This window comes from Phyllostomus discolor, chromosome 9 (genome assembly GCF_004126475.2).
Source record: "Phyllostomus discolor isolate MPI-MPIP mPhyDis1 chromosome 9, mPhyDis1.pri.v3, whole genome shotgun sequence".
NCBI classification, from domain to species: Eukaryota; Metazoa; Chordata; class Mammalia; order Chiroptera; family Phyllostomidae; genus Phyllostomus; species Phyllostomus discolor.
The window spans coordinates 77,742,281-77,763,929 of record NC_040911.2 but is presented as its reverse complement, the minus strand read 5'-3'; the positions used below and the strand labels follow the sequence as shown (position 1 = coordinate 77,763,929).

The following is a 21,649-nucleotide window of genomic DNA, read 5'->3' as shown; positions in this document are numbered from 1 at the left end:
AAAGGTCTTTCCCCCTTTTTGAACAAGGGGCTGGCATCTTCATTGGGTGTGACCCACACAAATAATGTCGCTGCCTCTGCACATGGCTGTTAATGGAAAGAAGCAAAAAGAATAAAGAATAAAGAAGAGGAACTAGGAGGTATGAAAATTAATGGGGTATGCCTGGGGGAACAAGGAGCTAATTAGCATTCAGAGGTTGAAATGGTTGAATTCCATATTGTTACAAATGGACCAGATACATTCTTTTCCAGCTAATACTTTATTTCTTTCTGGTTAAAAGCAAAGTATATCACAAAATATTCAGACACTAAAGACCTGAATGGAAAACCACATTCAAAGAAATAACATAGATCAAGGTGTTACACAGTATCTAGAAAATCACAAATTACCACCAACTCATCACAATTCAGTCAAGTGCTATGTACTCTGTGGTAGGAATCCAAGTCTCCCATTTTTGCCTGGCATGTCCATGCTTTTGAACCTGAGCTTATAATTTAAGAACATTGTTTTAAGGAAATCTAGACACAATGCTGGTTAATAAACAGTGAAATCATTATCTTTTCACCTCAGCATTAGCTACCTCCAATTTGACCAAAGGGTATCTTTTGTTTTTCAGCACTTTAGCCTGCCAAAAGATGACGTTCTCTAAACACATTTCCAATGTTTTCTTTTTAACTGTTAATATATTTCCAGGATGCAAGTCCATTTCTTTCTAAAAAGTTCCTAGGACACCCATTGAAAAGTCAAAAGCAATGAACTAAAAGGGATTGCTATTTTGTTGGAGAAGAACGACACCCTTTGTATCGAAGTGGGGAATTGCAGACTGTGGTCACCCTCTGCACAGTGTCTCTTTGTCAAGTAATACATGCTGAAAAAAAAATAATACAGATGGGAAAATATTGTGCACTGTCAGATCTTGGAAAGGGCCAAAGGATTTTTCCTCACCAATGTCTTGTCGATGACTTTCACATTCTGGCACCCTGAAAAAATAATGCATACATTTAATATGAAATGAATGCAATAATAATCAGGCAGGTAATCGTTTTCCCAAGGAATGTAAAACTTGACAAATGTAAGGTTTATGATTCACGGTAGGCCTGCCAAATCTTATGTGGCATGAGACCATTTTTATTACCTAAACAGTCCTTAACACAAAATGACTGGCACATATTTTTATTAACACAAAGAGTGTATTCTTTCTGCCACATTTAATAGAGAGCTGGTGGCTGAAAGCTCTCTTTTAGGATATGTCTGTAGCAAATTAAAAATGCGTAGTGAGGATTCACAGAACAGCATTCTTCTCACACAGGCTGTGTCCACACAGGCTCCGCACAGTAGTGAGCCGACTGTGGATCCTGGGCATTCTATTCCATGGGGACAATCTGGGTGACATGGATCACAGAGCAAGAAACCCTCATTACCTTCAAAAGCGGGGGAGTTGATAATTAACTCAAGATTATTCTTTGCATCTAGTGGTCCATCTGAATAAAATTCAAAACAGTTACTAGTAATAATGGTGCTTATTTATTCATTCATTCATTCTGCAAATGCTGTTTATGTGTCAGGCACTGCTCTAGACACTAGAAACACTGCAGTGAAGACAACAGACCAAGATCCCTGCCCCAAGCCTCTTATATTCTAGAAAGGAAAGAGATAATACATAATGCACATAATTTAAAAAGTAAAGCATATGACAGATGATCTGTAGAAGGTGAGAGGTGCTATGGTAAAATGATGAAATAATAATAGGGAACGTCTGGCCAAGGTGGAGGCGTAGGTAGACACGCTGTGCCTCCTCACACAACCAAAAGTAGGACAATAACAATTTTAAAACAAAAAACAACCACAACTAACAGAAAATCTAACTGTATGGAAGTCTGACAACCAAGGAGTTAAAGAAGATACACTCATCCAGACAGGTAGGAGGTGTGAAGACCAGCGCATGGAGAGGACTTGCAGCAAGGTGGTGGCTGGATGACCAGGGCCAACAAGGTTGCAGCTGGCAGATCCAGCACTGGATTGTAGAGTGGGGTGGTGTGCAAGGCTGCAGCTGGCCAGCAAGGCTACAGCAGCAGCTGGTGGAGAGGGTGGTCCCACAATTGTGCACAGATAAACTGGGAGGAACAATTGGGGAGCAAGTCAGATCATGTAACCCAGAGCTCCAGTGTGGGGAAACACAGGCTTAAATCGCCGATTGAAAACACCTGTGGGGGTTGAAGCAGAAGCAGGAAAAACTCCCAGCCTCACAGGAGAGTTTGTTGGATAGATTCATAGGGTCTTAGATCATACACAGGCCAACCCACCCAGGAATCAGCACCAGAAGGGTCCAATTTGCTTGTGGGAAGCAGGGCAAGTGACTGAAATCCAGCAGAGAGCAGAGCAAGTATCACTGTCCCCTCTTGGACCCCTTCCCCACATACTGCATCACAGCAAAGCAATGTGGGTTACCCCTTCCAGGTGAGCACCTAGGGCTCTACTCCTCATGCATTAGAGGTGCATCAAGACAAAAAAAAAAGTGGCCCAAATGAAAGAACAGATTGAAGTTCCAGAAAAAATACAACTAAGTGTCAAAGAGATAGTCAACCTATCAGATGCACAGTCCAAAACACTGGTGATCAGGATGCTCACAGAATTGGTTGAATTTGGTCACAATTTAGATGAAAAAAAATGAAGTGAAATAAAGGAAAAAGTGCAGAGAACCGATAGTGATGGGAAGGAAACTGGGACTCAAATCAATGGGGTGGACCAGTAGGAAAAAAGAAATATCCAATGAGAAAAGAATGAAGAAACAAGAACTCAAAAACATGAGGAAAGGCTTAGGAACCTCCAGGACATCTTTAAATGTCCCAACATCTGAATTATAGGGGTACCAGAAGGGGAAGAGGAAGAGCAACAAGTGGAAAAGTTATTTGAACAAATAATAAAGGAGAACTTCCTTAATCTGGCAAAGGAAATAGACTTCCAGGAAGTCCAGGAAGCTCAGAGAGTCCTAAAGAAGTTGAACCCAAGGAGGAACACACTAAGGCACATCATAATTACATCACCCAAGATTAAAAATAAGGAGAGAATCTTAGAAGCAGCAAGAAAAAAGAAGACAGTCACCTATAAAGGAGTTCCCATCAGACTGTCAGCTGATTTCTCAAAAGAGACTTTGTAGGCAAGAAGGGACTGGAAAGAAGGATTCTAAGTCATAAAAGGCAAGGACCTACATCCAAGATTGCTCTATCTAGCAAAGCTTTCATTTGGAATGAAAGGGCAGATAAAGTACTTCTCAGATAAGGTCAAGTTAAAGGAGTTCATCATCACCAAGTCCTTATTTTATGAAATGTTAAAGGGACTTATCTAAGAAAAAGAAGATAAAAAACATGAACAGTAAAATGACAGCAAACTCACAATTATTAACAACCACACCTAAAACAAAAACAAAAGCAAACTAACCAAACAACTAGAACAGGAACAGAACCACAGAAATGGAGATCACATGGAGGGTTATCAACAGGGGAGTGGGAGGGGGAGAGAAAGGGAAAAGGTACAGAGAATAAGTAGCATAAATAGTAAATAGAAAATAGACAGGGGGAGGTTAAGAATAGTATAGGAAATGTAGAAGCCAAAGAACTTATATGTACAACCCATGGACATGAATTAAAGTGAGGGGGGAGGGGAATATGTGTGGGAGGGGGTGTGCAGGGCAGAGGGGAGTGAAGGGGGGGAAATGGGACAACTGTAATAGCAAAATCAATAAAATATATTAAAAAATAATAGGAAAAGAAAATTGGAAGTTTAGTGGGTGGATGGAGGACAAATTGTATTTCAAACAGGGTGGTCAGGATGAAACCATTTGAGGAAGTGCAATTCAGGTGTGACTTGAAAGATGTCAGGGAATTAACCATGTAGATTTCTGGGGAGAGAGCCCTACAACTAAAACATGTCTGGCATAGTCAAGGAATAGCAGGGAGATAAATGGAATAAGTGATGGTGACAGTAGCAGTTGAGGTCATAGGAGCGACAGAGGTCAAACCACATAAGGCCTTGCACACCATTGCCAGCACTTTGGCATTTACTCTGAGTAAACCCAGAGCTGTTTGAGGATTCTGACCAGAAGAGTGACATGATCTGAAATAATGTGTAAGATATAGTGCTGAATGGGCTGGGAGGAGGAGGTAGGTAAGGGTAGACAGTAATACCTGAGGGAAAAGAGATGATGGGAAGGGTACACAGACTATCATAATATTCAAAGTAAAGAGAGATGAGGATGGCTCTGGCCAGAGTGATGGCAGTGGAGGTGATAGGTGAGATCAGATTCTGAATCTTTTTTTTGCAGATGGAGCCTCTGTGGATATAAGGGTGTGAGGAAAAACAAAAGTCAAGAATGACTCGGGATTTTTTATCTGAGCACCTGAAACAACAGGGTGAACATGAACTGAGATTGGAGAATCTGCAGGTAAAACAGGTTTAATAGGAAAAGCTAGCAGTTTAATTTTAAACAGGTAGAGTCTGAGATACCTAAGTAGAGGTATTGACTAACCAGTTACATTTATGGCTCATGTGTTACAAAAAAGGAAGAGTATGATGTAGCATTCACCCTTAAGGTACCCATCCAAATGATTCCATCTTCTTCCCCCCTCAAATTTACTTCTCTCCACCAAGGAGCATGGCTTAATGGAGGAGAAGAAAGTTGTCAATTGTGATGACAGGTCTTACCACTCAGAGCCATGGCCAGCCAGAATTCTTCCTTTAGTATCTCCAGGACATCTTGAACACCTTTCTCTCCCTAAGCAAGTGAAACATACAGATCTTTTAGTTAAGTCATTCTGTCTTGTTTCATGTATTCATTTCACTGTTGAGTTATCTCCCTTTGTTTTATTTATTTATTTATTTATTTATTTATCTTCCAATTACCTGGGAAGCCAAGCCCCAGATGATGGGTCTCCCCACAAACACAGCCTTGGCTCCCAGGGCCAGAGCTTTCAGCACATCAGTGCCTTTCCGAACACCCCCATCCAGGAAGACTTCTACCTTCCCTTCCACGGCCTCCACAATTTCTGGCAGAGCATCAATCTGCAGAAAGAGGAGATCAATAATGTGATGACACTCTGCATGAAAAATTGTTATCCAACTCAGCCTCCACAGCCCACTGACCATCTGACTAGGGCTCAGAGTAAAACAAGGTAGGTAGATTTATAATCACCAGTAAATCGCTCCTGAAATTTAAAAAGAAAAAAAAGGTGCACATGCTAGGGAATAAAACACCAAAAAAATAAACTTGGAATGAAGTGGCTTATTTTTCTTTCAGGGTTCATGATATTTTTTCTGTTCCTGATATTCAAATACAAAGATCATGATTTAAAAAAATATATAAACACAGTTTCAAAATACTTGATGACCTTTTATAGCTATTCTTTATAAGATACATAAAGGTAAATTAAGTATCTTGCTCATATAAATTATTCTGAACATTATTTATTCATGGACAGTCAATTGATAACATTCATGCTCAGATGGGAGTAGAAGCAGTGATGTATAAAAATACAAATATGGCTAGGTGAAAAACTTAGTCTCTGATTTCCCTGTCCAACATACTTTGCCTCCAGCCATACATTAGAGAACTCTCCATGAAAATACTTCTCTTGTTTTAAAGGAATTTGACCATGTGCACCTTGAAAGCCCTCATCTTCTTTGGCAATGGAGGGTGGGCTTTTATCATCACTTGAAAACACAAGATCCTCACAGAGGTTGATCTGATATTTTGCATCATTGTTCACACCACTCTAAACCCACTTATTTTTCAAAGCAACTTTGTAGTTTCCTGCTTTTAAAAAAGTGCACTTGCCCAGTCCTTGACATTCACCTTGGCCCTGCAATATCCTTTGGCCAATAACATGAGCAGAGGTGGCAGAGTGTCATGGGTCTCAACTTTCTCTTGTACCTGTGCTGTGTGCCATGAGAGGAGAATCCCTGGGCAATGCTTCCCCTTTAGCTGGGCCCCAGGATAAATAGTCAGGAAGCACAGCCAGCCTAGCCAAGCCCAGCTGGACCTGAAACTGGGAGCACAGCCACCTAACCAGAACCAAGTCCATACCAGCAGACCTCCAGTTCACACAGAGTTTCAAGGAAATAAATTACTGCTGATTTAAATCACTGAGTTTGGAATCTTGTTTTATACCATCACATGGCAATAGTAAAGATAGTTGGCTAATAGCCAATATAGTTAATAGCTAATAGCTGACACAGTCGGCTACTTTGATGTAAATCTTTGCACTTGAGAAGGAAAGCAATTGCAAGGTGATCCATAGGTCAAAATCTGTAGAAATTAGTCACATTCATAACAACATATTTAAGTCTAAAATTAAATCCAATTCCCATTCAAAACACACACTGAAAAGGCTACCACACATTCAAATGTAGTTTTCCTCAAAATAATTGTGCTGAAATCACTCAAAGGCTTTCCCACTTCGCCCCTAAAATTTTAGAGTCTCAACTTTAAAAGAGTTTTATGTTAAAGGCTGAAGACCAACCCCGGGAACAGATTTGGAGGAAGTGAAGGCAACATTTGGCATGCGGCCCCTAAATGTTTGGCAAGTAATGTGATTTTCCCCTTTTCCTTTTGGCTTTTCTGACTTGACAAACATGCTCTGGATCCATTTACATGTGCCCCTTTACCTATACATAGTCCTCCTCTTACAGTCAGGCCAGTTACATCAACACATAAATGCTACAATTTCCAAGGGATGATGCAAGCTATAATTAAGCATATTTCCCCATTTGAAACCAGAACCAAAGAAAAATATTAGCTAGTTTGGGTTCAACACACATTTCCAATGTCATGCAAATCAAATCTCTTTAGGTTATTTCCATGCCCAACCTGGCCTAAAAGGAAACTGTTAAGGATGCTTAAAATGTAAATCCTGTGTTATAAAGCAGAACCCAGATTTGTGTCTCATATGTCTGTGGACAGGGATGTTCTATTGCTATTTGTTGCTGAGGATTTCTATCCTTCCCCTCCCCCCACCTATTTTTTTCCTTTTACTGCAGTTTTGCTAGGCATGTATTTCAGAGAATAATTCTGATCAGAGGAGATTAAATAAGTAAATGCCAGATCCATTAGTTTATGTTGCCTTCTTTTCAGCTTGCTACATACCTATGAGACCATTCATTCCAGCTTTCCTTTCCTTACTGGTTCTTTAGACAACTACCTGTGGGCTTAACTCCAGTGGAGTTAATATACAGAAAAATATGGTAAGATCTGAATATACTATTGCTCATTCATCCATCCACTCAAGGACCTGGTATGTTCAAATCACTATGCCAGGTGGTTTAAAAGATCAGAAAATAAAACATCAGAGATGCAAGAAGAATCACACATGAATCCAACTCACAGAGACTCCTCTTCCCTGTTCCTGCTCAAGTCTGCTCCCTGCCCTCCCAGACTCCCACTCACAGGGAGCTCTCCCCTTCCTACTTTCCTAGAGCATCTATTATTATATTCCTAATTTGACATTTTAGAGATGGAACCTTTTAAAGGTTTCAAACCAAAGCAGTTGAACATACATAAAAGTAGATAAAACCAGAGTTGCTTTAGTTAAAAGCAAAGTAGACAGAGTCCAGGCCACTGCCCATAGATCCTTTGCTCTTTGTCTTGCCCCTCACACTTCCCCAGGCATCCCTGAGGAGTTTCTGCTAAGCCCATGTAGAAAGTCTCTGGCCCATTTTGGCAAGCCCTGATTCTTTGCAATTGCAAAAATGGCCACAATTATTTCCCTCCCTATCTTCATTTCCTTGTAATGTGACATTTCAGCCTCCCCCATCATAGGGGGGAAATGTGGCCACAAGAGTCTAGTTCCTCACCCCTTGACCAACAGAACATCAGAAAAGCAACAAAGTGTCTGTTCTAAGCTTAGATCCTAAGACACCTTGCATGCTTGCACTTAACTCTTTAGGAAATCAACTACCTCATGAGAACCAGACCAGCTAATGTGCTAGGTGTGAGACAATGCAGAGCTGTCAGTCATCCTATTGAGGTCATTCTACAGCAGCCTGTCCAAGTAGAGCCAGCAGTGGACCACAGAGGTATATGAGTAAGCCCAGCCAAGACCAGAAAAGCCTTCTGGTTGAACTCAGGCCAAATTGCCAACTCACAAAATTGTGACATACATAAATGGCTATTGAATTTGGGCCAGTAAGTTTCAAAGTACTTTGTTACACAGCAAAAGCTAACTGATACATCAAGTGTTTCTCAAAGACAGAATTGCATGAATCCCTTTTAAAAGGGAAAATAAAATCTCTTTGATCTCATAGAAGATGCACTAGGACTCAATTTTGGAAACACATGACTCAGCAACCCAAATTTTATGAAATTAATTTTATGAAAATGTTCTGCAGTTAAGAATTTTCACTGAAAAAAAAAGACATAATTTTAAGCTAAAATTAGTTTGGGTTCAGTTAGCATCAAAACAAAAGTGAAAAAAATATTCTGCTATGGCTCAAAGGTTTTGGAGAATCTGTGTTTAGACCTCAATTTGAGATGTTCAGTACTAGGGATTTTGGAAATAGGTTTGCTCTTCTCATATTGTTCAGTAATTGCTTAAATATTGATCTTGGTCACATGATTTCCTTGACGGTAAGGGCCTTGATATAAATGTAATTTTTAACTCTTTTTGGGTAGAGGAGTGGTCTGGCAGTCGTTCTCAATAACATGGTAGTAAGATGAACTGATGTAAGACTCCTAGTGATAAGTATTCCCCCATCCAAGGGAACTCTGTTTATAGAAATGGGCAGATCACAGAGTCAAGCTGCATCGTTTTTACAATCAACACAACACTATGAAGAAGCTCAGACTGAAAAGTTTAAGCAACTTTCTTACCCAGGTTGACAAAACAAGACAAGGACTTCAACCCAAGACTCTGGACTCCTATTTCAGTGCTCCTCTCATGACATCACTCTGCCACACACTAAGCCTCTTTGACTTATGATGTCACAGGATCTGCAGGACAGAAAGTCTTTCTGTGTATCTACTGAAAAGTTCTACACCACAGCCTTCTTCAAGCCTTTTGCAACTTACGTCAAAACCCACATAGTGGGAGGAAAACATCATCATGTAAACTGAATCCTTTTTCATATTTCTCTCACCATCACCAGCCTTAAATTTACTCTAAAATATGAGGCAAAACTCAAGCAAGCATCCCCTCTCTTACACACAGCAAGCAAAGGGGAGGGTCATTGTTTTTCTTAAAAGTCTCTGAGACCACAGCTCAAAAAGCCCTTTTAGATAAGTTTCCATATCCCCTCAGCCAGAGTGCAATAAACCACACCATTTAGATATTTTCCCCTTAAAATCTAGTTAGATTTGATTTCAGTAGATTTAGATTTTATTTTTAGAAAACAAACTTAATTTGGCCCGCACACTAAGTCTGTGTCTTCATACATAAGAGAGGTATAAATCTGCAAAAAAGCCAGGAGCTGTGACCAACTTTTTCTCCCTGCACAGAGAACATTCCTCACTCTCCACCTCTATTTACCCACAGGCAGCATTTAATATCACCTAAAAATATGGTCTCTATAAAGAAGGCTGAATTGGAAAGGGTGGAAAACTTTCAGTTTTATGATTTAAATTGACAGTATAAGCCCTGGCTGGTAGCTCAGTTGGTTGGAGTGTCGACATAATAAGCCAAGGTTGTGGGTTTGATCCCCGGTCAGGGCATATATAAGAATCAATCGATGGATGCATGAATAAGTGGAACAACAAAAATCAATGTCTGTCTATCTATCTGTCCTCTGCCTAACTCTTTCTCTCTAAACCAATAAATGAAAAATTAAGTATCCTCTAAAAAATAAAATAAATTGATAGTGTAATTCTACGGTGTGCAAAGGCAGGTTCATTCCTACCATCAGTGCTTTAGGAATAACTGTGAGTACAGGTATGTGTGCCCAATATTCCCCTGTAGCCATTGAGTCTGCTCTAAGACCCACGCAACTGTCTATGGATTTAGCTAAATCAACCTATTAGCTCAATAAAACAATAATCCACTCCTACATGACTAAATTATTCGTTCTATTCTACTCCGAGTTGTTTGAATAAATTCAACTGGTCATCCCAGTTAAAGCCATTCACTATAATAATGATGATTGAGTGATTCTGATACATGTGTTGGTACAGTTCAGAGGTGGTAGTCTAGATAAAGTCCATCCACGTTGTTTGGTAAATATATATATTTTTTTTTAGTTTTGTTACATGATGCTAGCTTACTTTGCCTATAATAATCAGACTATAGGATGTTGAAGTTTAAAGGCACTAAAGAAATAATCTAATGATGTTTGAACTTTAAAAGATGAGGAAACTGAGGTTTGGAGTGGAAATTACTCCCTCTGCCCTATCACAGTTCAGGTGTGTCCCCTGTCGTGCTTCCCTCTTTCCTGGACTGTCATAGTTATCCAGGCAAGCTCAGCACATGGATCTTCCTGCCTCCTGTCATGCCAAAATCCAATTTATAAGATTCACTGTTGCTAAATCGAGATGCTTCTATTGCATATCCAATGACTCATCATATTCAAGAACTTCCTCCCTTACCTGTGGATGGCATACTGGATTCCCCAGGATTCTCTCACCCCAACCAGACAGTGCAAACCAAATGAATTACTTGGAATTATTCCCAAACACATCCCATTTTTTTCCCACCCCATATTTAAGCTTACACCTGTAAGAACAGGAGTCCACATGGGGACAGAGCAGAGGTGACAGGTAATAATAAAATCATCACTTCACCCAAAAGAATTTTGGCAAAGTCCCCCCAAGTGGATAGCAGGGGAAAGAACTACTTTTTAATACCCCACTCCACCTACAGCTCCTGACTCTATTCGGGATCATGGAGGCCTACAAACCACTCCTGGATATGTGTCTGTCTCCATGACTTTGATCTACGTCTGGGCCCCTAATCCTTGATTTTAAAATCTGCCCCAGTGCTTCTGTTGGTCTTGGGATTAATTGCTCTCCTTTATAGTTTTTAACTCAGTACCACACCTTCCAGCCAGTTTAGTTTACTTTTACGTCTAGATTTTCGACTCTGATTTGCCTAGCACAGTGTGTACAATATAAAAACCATAGATGTACTTCAGAATCGCCTGGGTAGCTTTATGAATTACTGGTGCCTCTCCCCCCAAACCCCAGAGATTCTGATGGATTTATCTGGGTTGAAGCCTACCTGCCTCCCCTCACCTGGGTCATACAATTTCCATCTCCTTTCCCAGCCATCCACCATCTCTCTACAGGTTGTCAACCCCCATACCCACAGGCAAGTGCAGTCTTTCCTTCCTCCTGACCTCCTGTCGTGGTTACACCAACGATCTCAAACTTCACTAAAGCCTTGCAATTACTGTAATTGTCTGTTAGCTCCTCTCCTTTGGATTGCTATGGCATAATTATTTCTTTCATATTTCCATTTACTTTATACTTATCAGCATACCTGTGAATACACGAATAATCCCTGCCCACAAATGACTTATTATTTAACTTTTTAAGTTTGCAAATAAATGTATTGGACTAATTAATGATCAAACATAGGTAGTTATGTGCCACTAAACTTAAAATCTGAGATCTCATATATTTACATACTCATATATTTCACCTTAAGCATTCACACAAAACCATGTGCAGAGAAGAAGCAGACACAGAGATAGAACTGTGATGGAAATGGGAAATCCAAAAAGCAATCTCAGCCTTTGATGCAACTCACAGTGGCTGGCACCCCATCAAGTTGTCGAGCTCCATGATTTGACACCAAGATCCCATCCAAACCATGTTTAACTGCCTCCCTGGCATCATCTCCTAGAAAGAACAAGACAATTATTATAAGAAAAGACTAATTAACAAAAGGCTTGGGTTTACAGGTTGAAGGATCCCAGTCAAAGGGAACCTGACCTCAAATATATACCTTGCTAGGAACCCTCAGCATACAAATATGTACATCCAAGGGTTAGATATAGAGTAGCATATCTACCTTGGTCAAAGAAAAAGCAGTTATAACAGTAAATTATAAAATAAAGTTATCAATGGATAGTAAATTGGCATGCCCTTAAATTTGTTTATCTTCTTCATAAGGAAGTACTTCTGCTAAGTATGTTTTATTATTAATTATTAATAAGATCATAGCAGTAAGCAGAATCAATCCTCTACAATTTTGATAGCATAAAAGGATATATAAGTGCCAAGCACTTTAATAGGTAATGAACAAGTCTAATTCAACAACATTATTTAATACAAAGTTATACCTTCAATAATTATTTTAATTTATACTGTTCTATAAGTAAATGTATTTTGCCCACTGAAGTCAATAATTATTTTAATTTATACTGTTCTATAAGTAAATGTATTTTGCCCACTGAAGTATATCAAAATCTAATATTAAAATTACATCTTAAATCTCTAATCAGGCTCCAAAAGATATTGAATTCTAAAAATAGATTAACATTATCTTAAATCAATTTCCAACATATATTTTAATATTTTATATTTTAAAGTACTATTCTCAGCATGTTCCCAATAACAAACTATTTAATAACATAGTAATGAAAGTAATTCTACTTCTCAGGTTTAACAAAAATAGTTGGTCCAAGGTTGTAATGAAAGTCATATTTTGGAAACTTCAGCAGATGTATACAGAATATTCTACAAATTTATTAATTCAATAATGGAGATCAAGGGGAGACCTGACTAAGAATAATTTTAAAAGATTCATAGGAGAACCTTTAATTCTGATTATTTTCATATTGTATGCTAAAATATCATTTCCCAACTGTGTTTCACAGAATACTAGTTTTTAAGTAGTCCCATATTTTAAAATGATGCTAGTATTATTTTTCTTCTAAAATTATAGATATATGAAAATGTTAAATATGTGTTTTATGGGCTGAATGTTTATGTCCCCCTGAAAGCTTTATGTTGAAGCCCTAACTTGCAAAATGATCGTCTTTGGAAAATGTTTAGGGTTAGATGATGCCATGAAGTTGGGGCTCTCATCATGGTACTTGTACCCTTATAAAAAAAAAACACCGAAGAGCTTGCTCCCTGCCACCCCCTCTACATCCCCACACAGAAAAGGTCATGTGAGCACACAGTGAGAAGGCAGCCTCTGCAACCCAAGGAAAGAGTCTGCACCAGAAAAGAGTCTGCACCAGAAAATGAGCCTCTGCAACCCAAGGCAGACTCTGCAACCCAAGGAAAGAGTCTGCACCGTGGAAACCTGATCTCAGACTTCTGGCCTCCTAAATTATAAGAAAATGAATTTCTGTTGTTTCAGCCACAAAATCTATAGTACTTTGTTATGGCAGCCAAGCCAACCAAGACATCATGCCATCATGCTATGGTCGCTGTTGTCAGAATCCATTTTTAAGTAATACTATGACAACCCCTACAATGCAATGAAATAGTATGAAAGGTGTTCTGATATGTAAACATCAGTGTTTACCAACTACTTTGCGTGTATCTATTTGCCTGTAAGCCTGGACTATTATGCATTTGGTCATGTACTCAATAAATGACTGATATCCTATATTTATTCCATAATAAATATAAACTCTAACGTTTCTATGGGACTATTCTAGCTATCTGTTTCCATCCAAGGGTGTGTTACACCTTGTGAGATCTCACTGGCAGCTGTCGAGTCGCTGGTAGGGAGAAGGCCCTAGACTCAAGATGGAAAGATGACTTTTCTCCCAGACTCAATGAGTGATTCATATTTTACATTTTAATGTTCTACATTTGGACCATATGTGTTTTATTTCATTTTTTAAAGATTTTACTTATTTATTTTTAGAGAGAAGGGAAGGGAGGAAGAAAGAGAGGGAGAGAAACATCAGTGTGTGGTTGCCTCTCACTTGTTCCCCACTAGGGACCTGGCCTGTAACCCAGGTATGTGCCCTGACTGGGAATTGAACTGGCAACCCTTTGGTTCACAGCCCACTCTCAATCCACTGAGCCACACCAGCCAGGGCATGTTTTATTATAGATCTTTGTTTTCCTAGATTTCTAATTGCCTTCCTTTTCTCTTTTCTCCATTTATTGAGATTTTGGAGTTCCCTTAAGTTCTTGAAACATTTCAATTATTCTATCTAACCTATCTAAGCCACTTTATTTCCTTCTGAAGACATACCCTGAGCCTTTAACCTTCCTGCTCTGTCTGCCCTGGTTACTTAGCCTACTGCCACCTGTCAACCTATAGGGTTGCTCCAACTCTCTTGGGGTTGAGTCTCTTGTTGTCAAGTTTAGGAATTCATTTGGCTTAAGTCCTCACGTATAGTGCATTCCTTTATAACTTCCTTAAAAAAAGAAGCCTAAACATACAGGTCACTTACATCACTTCTTTAGTGTTTGAATAGTTGAATTAGATACAATATTCTACATTGAAAATCCTTTTCCCTTAGGATCTTGAAGACATTGCCTCTTTGTCTTCTAATGCCCATTGTTGTTGACAAGAAGATTAAAGGCAGTTTGACTCCAATTTCTTTGTGAGTAACCTGTTTTATGTTTGTTCTCTCTTTACACACATTTTTGCTCCTGAAATTTCATAAGAGATGTAATAAGCTGTGTTTGTTTTCAGTGTAATGATGTATGTTAGACAATGCCAGCACTTGGGCATTGTCAATCTCCAGTAATCTCCTCCCTGTCTCTCTTACCTTTTCATCTGAAGACCTTGTCAATTAAACATTGGACATTGTAAAGGGATTTCAAGGCTCTCCTTTATTTAATCATATTTTTCTTCTACTTGTCTTATTGTTTGGCATTTTAGGAAATGCCATTGAATCTACTGTTTAATCAATAATTTCATTCTTAATTCCAGAAGTCATATTTTTAAAGTATTTGGTAACTTCTTTTTATATTCTCATTTTATTTTCATGGCATACTTTTCTTATTTAGGTATATTTTCAACTTCTCTTAGTCCAGCATTTGGAATTTTTAAATTTATTTGTATTACTTTATCTCTTTCTTCTAGGATCAGCTTTTCTGTAGATTTATCTTGGTCTTTTATGTTTTGATTTTTAAGATATGCCCTGTGATGCTAATTTTTCCATTTATATTTGTGGGAGAAAGACTGGGGACTGCTACAGGCTTTCTGGGCTGTTTCATGAATCATTTTAATTCCTACCAAGTCTTAGCCTGGAATAGAATTGGAGCATTGTGTTGGGCAAGGCAAAGAATGCTAGGTATGGGGCTGTTAAACTGCAAATTCCTCAAGTGTTAGAACGAGGATAGCATCATATTGTATTGTTAATATTATCTACCCATAGGTTATCCCAGCCATCCATGCATTTCCTTAGAAAGGATGCTAAGCTGCCCACAAAAGGTAAGGGAGAGGGACAGGGTTGCTGGCCAGTGCAATAGTTTCACGAAAAAAACTCTGATGAATCCTTTTGCTTTCAGTCTCCACTTGTCATTCCCCATCCCTGTCACACTTTCAGATTAGACATGCAGAGCCTGTCAGTCATTCCATTATATATAATTTCCCCTGCTTCCTTTCAACTCCCTCCCTTACATTTTATTTCTTTAATACACTTCTTGAAATTTCTCTGCTGTTTGTGCCCCTCAGCTTCCTTTGCTTTGCTGTCATAAGTCATATGTGTTTTGGGGTTTCGGTACTGTAATTTCAGTGAAGTCTTAGGTTTGATAAGAGACTATGAAAGTACTTAGTCCAACATTTTGAATCAGAATCCCAATAGTACACTATTATTTGAAATATTTAGAAAATGGCTACTAAAGTTACAGCCTTAATAAAGTGCAACAGAACTTGCTCTGATGACATATATGTTCCAGATCTGCCTGGTTCTACACACAGTAGCCACTAGCCACATACACCTATGAAGTAATGGAAGTGTGGCTGTGTGACAAACTGAGATTGTCCTTTTATTTTAATATTAATGAACTTAGCCACATTTGGCAAGTGGTTGTTATATTGGACAGATCAGCCTTATTGATTTCCTCAATTGCTCTAATAAGCTAATTCTAATAAACTTTATTCTAATAAAGATATGCCGTGTGGTTTGTTTTTTTTTTTAAGTCTGGGTATAAACATAATAAGCCTTAACAAACAATGTAAAATATATTTGAAATTGGTGTAGTCTGTGCTAGTTATCTAGTTGTATATATGATTCCCAAACATTAAATCAAAAGTAAAAAATAAAAAGTCAAAATACATGAACTGTAATATTTTATGAACCTCATGACTGGGAATGCATGTAATCCTCCAACTTATATCCATGTGTCTGCCCCCATGTAGCTGCACCCTATGTTTTGAGAAATTGGATATTATCAATAAACATATCCTACATCATATAAAAAAGTAACTGTTTAGGCTTAGTAGTCAGACGACGTAGATTTGAATCCCTTATCTGCTTGTTATATAAGTGGCAAGTTACTTCACTTTGCACATGATTGTCCTAAACCATAAAATGGGGATAATAATCTATATAAGATTAGTTTGTGGATTTAATTAGTTGAATGAGCATTTAGAGTAACATCAGATAAATATAAACTATTATTATCATCATCGTCTGGTGGGGAAGTATAAATTAAACAGGTGAATAGGTAGAGAAAAATTCACTTGCTGGGTGCTTTGGCAAGTCTGAGTTTTGTTAATAACAATAAAATTTTCATCCTCGTGAGGATTAAGATTATAAACAGCCTTTCACTTGAAGTAACTGCTACTTGAATAAGAATTTATTATCTTCTATCATCCAAGTGAGCTCTCACTTTTTCTAGGCAGTGCTGGGAATGCGGGAAATGGTTTGCTCAGAAGACAGATCCTGAGTATCTAGCAAAGCAAAGGAAGAAAGAATAATTGGTGAACAGGTAGGAGCCCCTATTGTAGCTACTAATGAAACACTGTCCACAGTTTTATAGTTTATATTAACCTAGAGAGAAAATAAAGTTGCCTTAATGAGAGAGTCAGAATGTTCTGATTTAGAAGAATATTCATGAATCTTTGATTTCTCATTAATCCTCAGAGTGCACTAATATAGTATTCCACATTTGTTAATTGGTCAGTCACTGCCTTAATCGACAAATAAAATAGTCAATAAAAAATAACACCTGGCTGGCATAGTTCAGTGGATTTAGCGCGGGCTGGGAACCAAAGTGTCCCAGGTTCGATTCCCAGCCAGGGTACATTCCTGGGTTGCAGGCCATAACCCCCAGCAACTGCACATTGATGTTTCTCTCCCTCTCTCTCTCTCTCTCTCTCTCTCTCTCTCTCTCTCTCTCTCCATCCCTTCCTTCTCTAAAAATAAAAATAAATAAAATCTTTAAAAAAAATAACAGTTTGCTCTCTTATTAATGTATTATTTCCGTATTTAATCAAAAATACCAAAGTGAAATGTAAACACTCAGGATTCACCCTCAAGTCCTTGGAGCTTTCCCCCAGGGACTCTGCCGTCTCATGGAGTTGAATACGGAAATTAGAGGCACACGGCTGCAGTCTAAAACAGCCCAGGGAATATCTAAGTGGATGCTTTTTGAGAGTGGCTTGAAATAACTGGATATAGGAAAAGAGCTAGTTAGAGAGCAGTTTTTGCAAAACAAAAAGCCACTCTGGAAGTACAACAACCTAGTTTTAAGAAGTTTTTTAATTAAAGAAGAAGAGAAAGCTCTAAAAAGCATTATGCTTTGCTCATAAAGCCATTTGTTCATTAGCGTGAGTTCTGGTGAAGACCAAATCCTGTCTCAAATACATGTTTGGAGTTCGTGTTAAAGTTTTCCAAGGGCAGAGTTTAACCACAGCAAGAGATTACATCTTGATCTCCAATTTGCATTCATTAAAATGCAATTCTTAAAATGGTGGAAAGGGGGAATATTTCATTGATATCTTGCCAGTTTCCTGTGATTTTCTGTGGCTCAAACATAACCTGCATCTTTCTGGTAGAAGGAAAATGAGAGAGGATGGGTGGCTCTCACTCAGTCCATGGGACTTCTGGATGGAGATCTGTGAAACAGCAAGCACTGGATTTCCCAGAACTCACACCGCGCCCTCTCCACCCCCCACCCCCCACCCCCACCCTGCCACATGCTCCCGCCCCCTTCCCTACACTGAGAATGTGCACTGACTTGGTGCAGTTGTTGTCGTAGAAGTGACTCTTGTTTGTTAAATAAATGAAATAAATAGTTACAGAGAAACTAGACGATGTAAACTGTATGTGTATAAATAAGTTATTTCCTTTCAGATGCCAAACGTCCCATCTCTCTTTCTCTTGTTTTTGAGCTCTCTCTAATTTATAAATTCATATAGTTTCTACTGAGGATTTTACTCAATAAACATTTGGGCTGTCTACTGTGTGTAAAACATTATGAAAATATTAGAAACAAGTCACACAGTCCATATGGATGAGAAGGAAAGAGGTGATAGTGATGATGGTCCCAGGCTAAGGTGACCACAGAATGAAGTTCTAGAAACCAAAATATTTTTTAACATAGCACATAATTGTAATGTCTGATTCAATAGATTTCCATCATCCCCTGGGGGACAAAATTGTAGAAAACGATACATATTGGGAATCTTAAATTGAAAAGTTAGTTAAAAAATTAAATAACCTCATTTTTATATTTGTTCCACACTGTAAATGGACAAATATGTGACTATACTAAAATTGTATTCTTTTTTGGTGTTTTTAAGCCAGTTGCCTAGGACACCTCTGTGATGAGAGTGAATTAAATGCTGGGAACTACACCAATTTTCTAATTCAATACAGCCTCTTACTTTCCTCAACTCAGCCCCAATTATCTCTTGCCTGAGCAACAACAATTTCCTAAGTGTGCTCCCTACCCCCAGTTCTGCCACATCCATCCATTAGATCCATTATACAAAGTGTGATTTTTTTAAAATGTTCCTCTGACGAGGTTGCTTCCCCGATCAAGATCCTTAGTAGTTCTCAGACATTGTAAAGTCTCCATTTTCTAACATGGTTTACATGTTTCATGAATTGTTATTCATAACTGCTTTACTTGGTCATGAGTTCAGTCCAAGAGTCATTTGACCTGATATCATAGCAAAGCTGAATCATCATCACCTTTCATCTGAAATGAAACCTTTCTTAACCCACCCTTATAGTTGCCCACACTGTTTTAAACCCACCCTGATCTTGCACAGATTTCTCTCTCAACACCTGTAATACCTTACTGCATCCAAATTCTTCTTTACTTATCCTTTTCCTACAGGAATGGGCTCTCCTTTTGACCAAGGACCTCAAATTATTATCTTTTTTTTAAAAATTTTATCGCACAGTAAGCATGATAAATATTTATGAAGGAGTGACTGACTGAGTGAATGACTAAGTAAATGGATCAATGAACAGATGAGGCAGAACCTTCAGGTTAACGTTCTCAGGACCTACAGCTGAATGTAGCTGCCAGAGGTAGCACAAACAACCATGGATGATACTCTGGATACAAGTAAAGTAAGTGAAACTTCTCTAAAAGTGTCTGTAACACCAGGATATACTCATTGAAGCATAGTTCTCAGAAACTGAACTAGAACAATGATCAACAAGAAAGAGTGTACAATATTTTTTTAAGTACAGATTAAGACAAATCTAGGTTTAAACATATTTCCTCTACTTGAAAGCTTCACTGGGCCCGTTCTTTTTTTTATTAGCATCATTTCTGCATACATAAGATTAAAAAGATAAAGTCAGAGGCATGCCTAGAGCTTTATAAACAGGGGCCATGGGATTCACACATATTCAAAGAAAACCTATAAAAAAGTTTTGATTCTAAATCATTGTTAAGCCTGAGGTAAGTTAATAGAATTCTCTCATCCTAGAGTCATTTACTTAAACATTCCATTTAAAATAATATGTTTTTGGCATTTATCTATTTAGCCATACTAAAAATATGTTTTCAAAGGCAAGAAACCATATTTGTGGGCGAACACATCCACACTCCAAATTATTAGTCACTGTACCTCCCTGCGGGACTCAATACATGTGAATAGGGGGGAAGTAGTCAAGTTCCTTAATACCCACAACTTGATCACTGAGGTTTTCAGTGTTCTAGTCAACTGTTCTTTGCAGAGAGGTAATATGGGATTCACCACATTCTGAAGTCAGCCCCCATCTTTGGTACTGGGAAGGAAGAGGAGAAAAATATTAAGAGGTTCTTAAAACAGGTCTGGTTATCAGAAAATCATCCTTGGAGCTTCTCATTGGCTTGAGAGTCACTACTGCAGCTTTCAGCCAAAGCAGGACCTTCTACCTAGACCTCGTTAAGTTCCACAATTTGGTGACAGCTGCAAATAAAGGCAGCAAGACCCTCATGCTTGAAAATGGGTAACTTCTTACTTCATGGGAGACCTGCTCTTCTTCAGTGCATTACCTAAGAATGAGGATGCTATCTAATTCCTAACATCAAAAGGGAGAATTGAGAGATGGAATGTCTCTTTCAATCTCCATGTTAATTATTCCTGATTATTTACCTTTAAAAACATGATCATGTCCACAAAGGATCGTAAAACCAGTATGAAGTCAAGTGGAGGAACAAACAAACCTCTCAAAATGCCTTTGGCGACGATTGGCAGCGAAGTCAGCCCTCTCAGCCATTTAATGTCCTCCCAGCTGATGGACGGGTCTATTGCTTTAGCGACATAGGTAGCAAGTCCACTGTTGTCTCCAAAATCTTCCTTAGGAGAAAATGCTAAATCGTTGGTTTCAAAATTTTTCATTCTGAAATAAAGAGGTATATAAAATGAGAGACTCCTAAAGTTAGAGATATCTTTACAATGACTCATTCTATAGAAAAAGAAGAGTTACTCATTTCAAATCAACTGGGTGTTCACGACTCAACCATCTAGAGCAGCCATGTTCAACCTTTTTCATCTCATGGCACACATAAGTTACTTACTAAAATTCTACAGCACACCAAAAACTACATTACATTTTTGCCAATCTGACAAAACTGGATGGCTGTTGTTGTGTGGTTGTTGTCATTTGTTTTATTTGACAACTTAAGGGAAAAAGGTCAGTGCCTCTGACTAAATAGTCAGGTACTGCAGGTGTTGAAACTCCTGCAGCACACCAGTGTGGCACAGCGCACTGGTGGAAAACCACTGATCTACAGGCTGTTTGCATGCATATTTTCCATCTGGATTCCAGGCTAAAATTGGACAATCTAGTGGACTTAATTGGTCACTTAGAGTTTATTTTTCATATTAGGCTGTTTTTCTGTAAATAAATCAGTTTCAAAGAAAAATATATGGCTGAGTTCAAATATCTCTATCTTCCTAAGCTAGTTTATGAATATAGACAAGAGATTTGATGCTACTTTCAACCAGCAGTGTATACTAATCACAGTGATGGACATTTACATGGTGCATTACAATTTACACAGGGCTTTCATGTACCAATATTATTGCAATTTTTTAAAATTTTAGAAAATAAGATTGATACTCTTAATACCCACAGCTTGATCATTGATTCCTATTTCACATAGAAAAATCTAGCTAAGGTAGCATTTGGGCTCCACACTAGGTCTCTTTACTCCTAATTACATTGTGTTTGTTTAGATCTCAGCTGCATCCTGGCAATTGCATTTGACTTCCGGAAACCTTGCCACATCCTTGTGAAAAACTCTAGGGGAGACTGGAACTGCGGTAATCCACATTAACTCCTACCTGTTGCC

At 38.4% G+C, this 21,649-nt stretch overlaps 1 protein-coding gene across 1 annotated transcript in view; it reads right to left on the bottom strand.

The window, feature by feature from the left end:
• Positions 1-240: 240 nt before the first annotated feature.
• HAO1 (hydroxyacid oxidase 1) overlaps positions 241-21,649 on the bottom strand; it is a 54,561-nt gene continuing 33,152 nt past the window's right edge. Inside the window, exons 4-8 of the mRNA XM_028524442.2 lie at positions 20,519-20,694; positions 11,727-11,818; positions 4,900-5,058; positions 4,702-4,771; positions 241-980 (exon numbers count right to left, since the gene is read on the bottom strand). Coding sequence (XP_028380243.1) covers positions 910-980; positions 4,702-4,771; positions 4,900-5,058; positions 11,727-11,818; positions 20,519-20,694 — 568 coding nt within the window. The 3' untranslated portion in view covers positions 241-909. The remainder of the gene's footprint in view (positions 981-4,701; positions 4,772-4,899; positions 5,059-11,726; positions 11,819-20,518; positions 20,695-21,649) is intronic.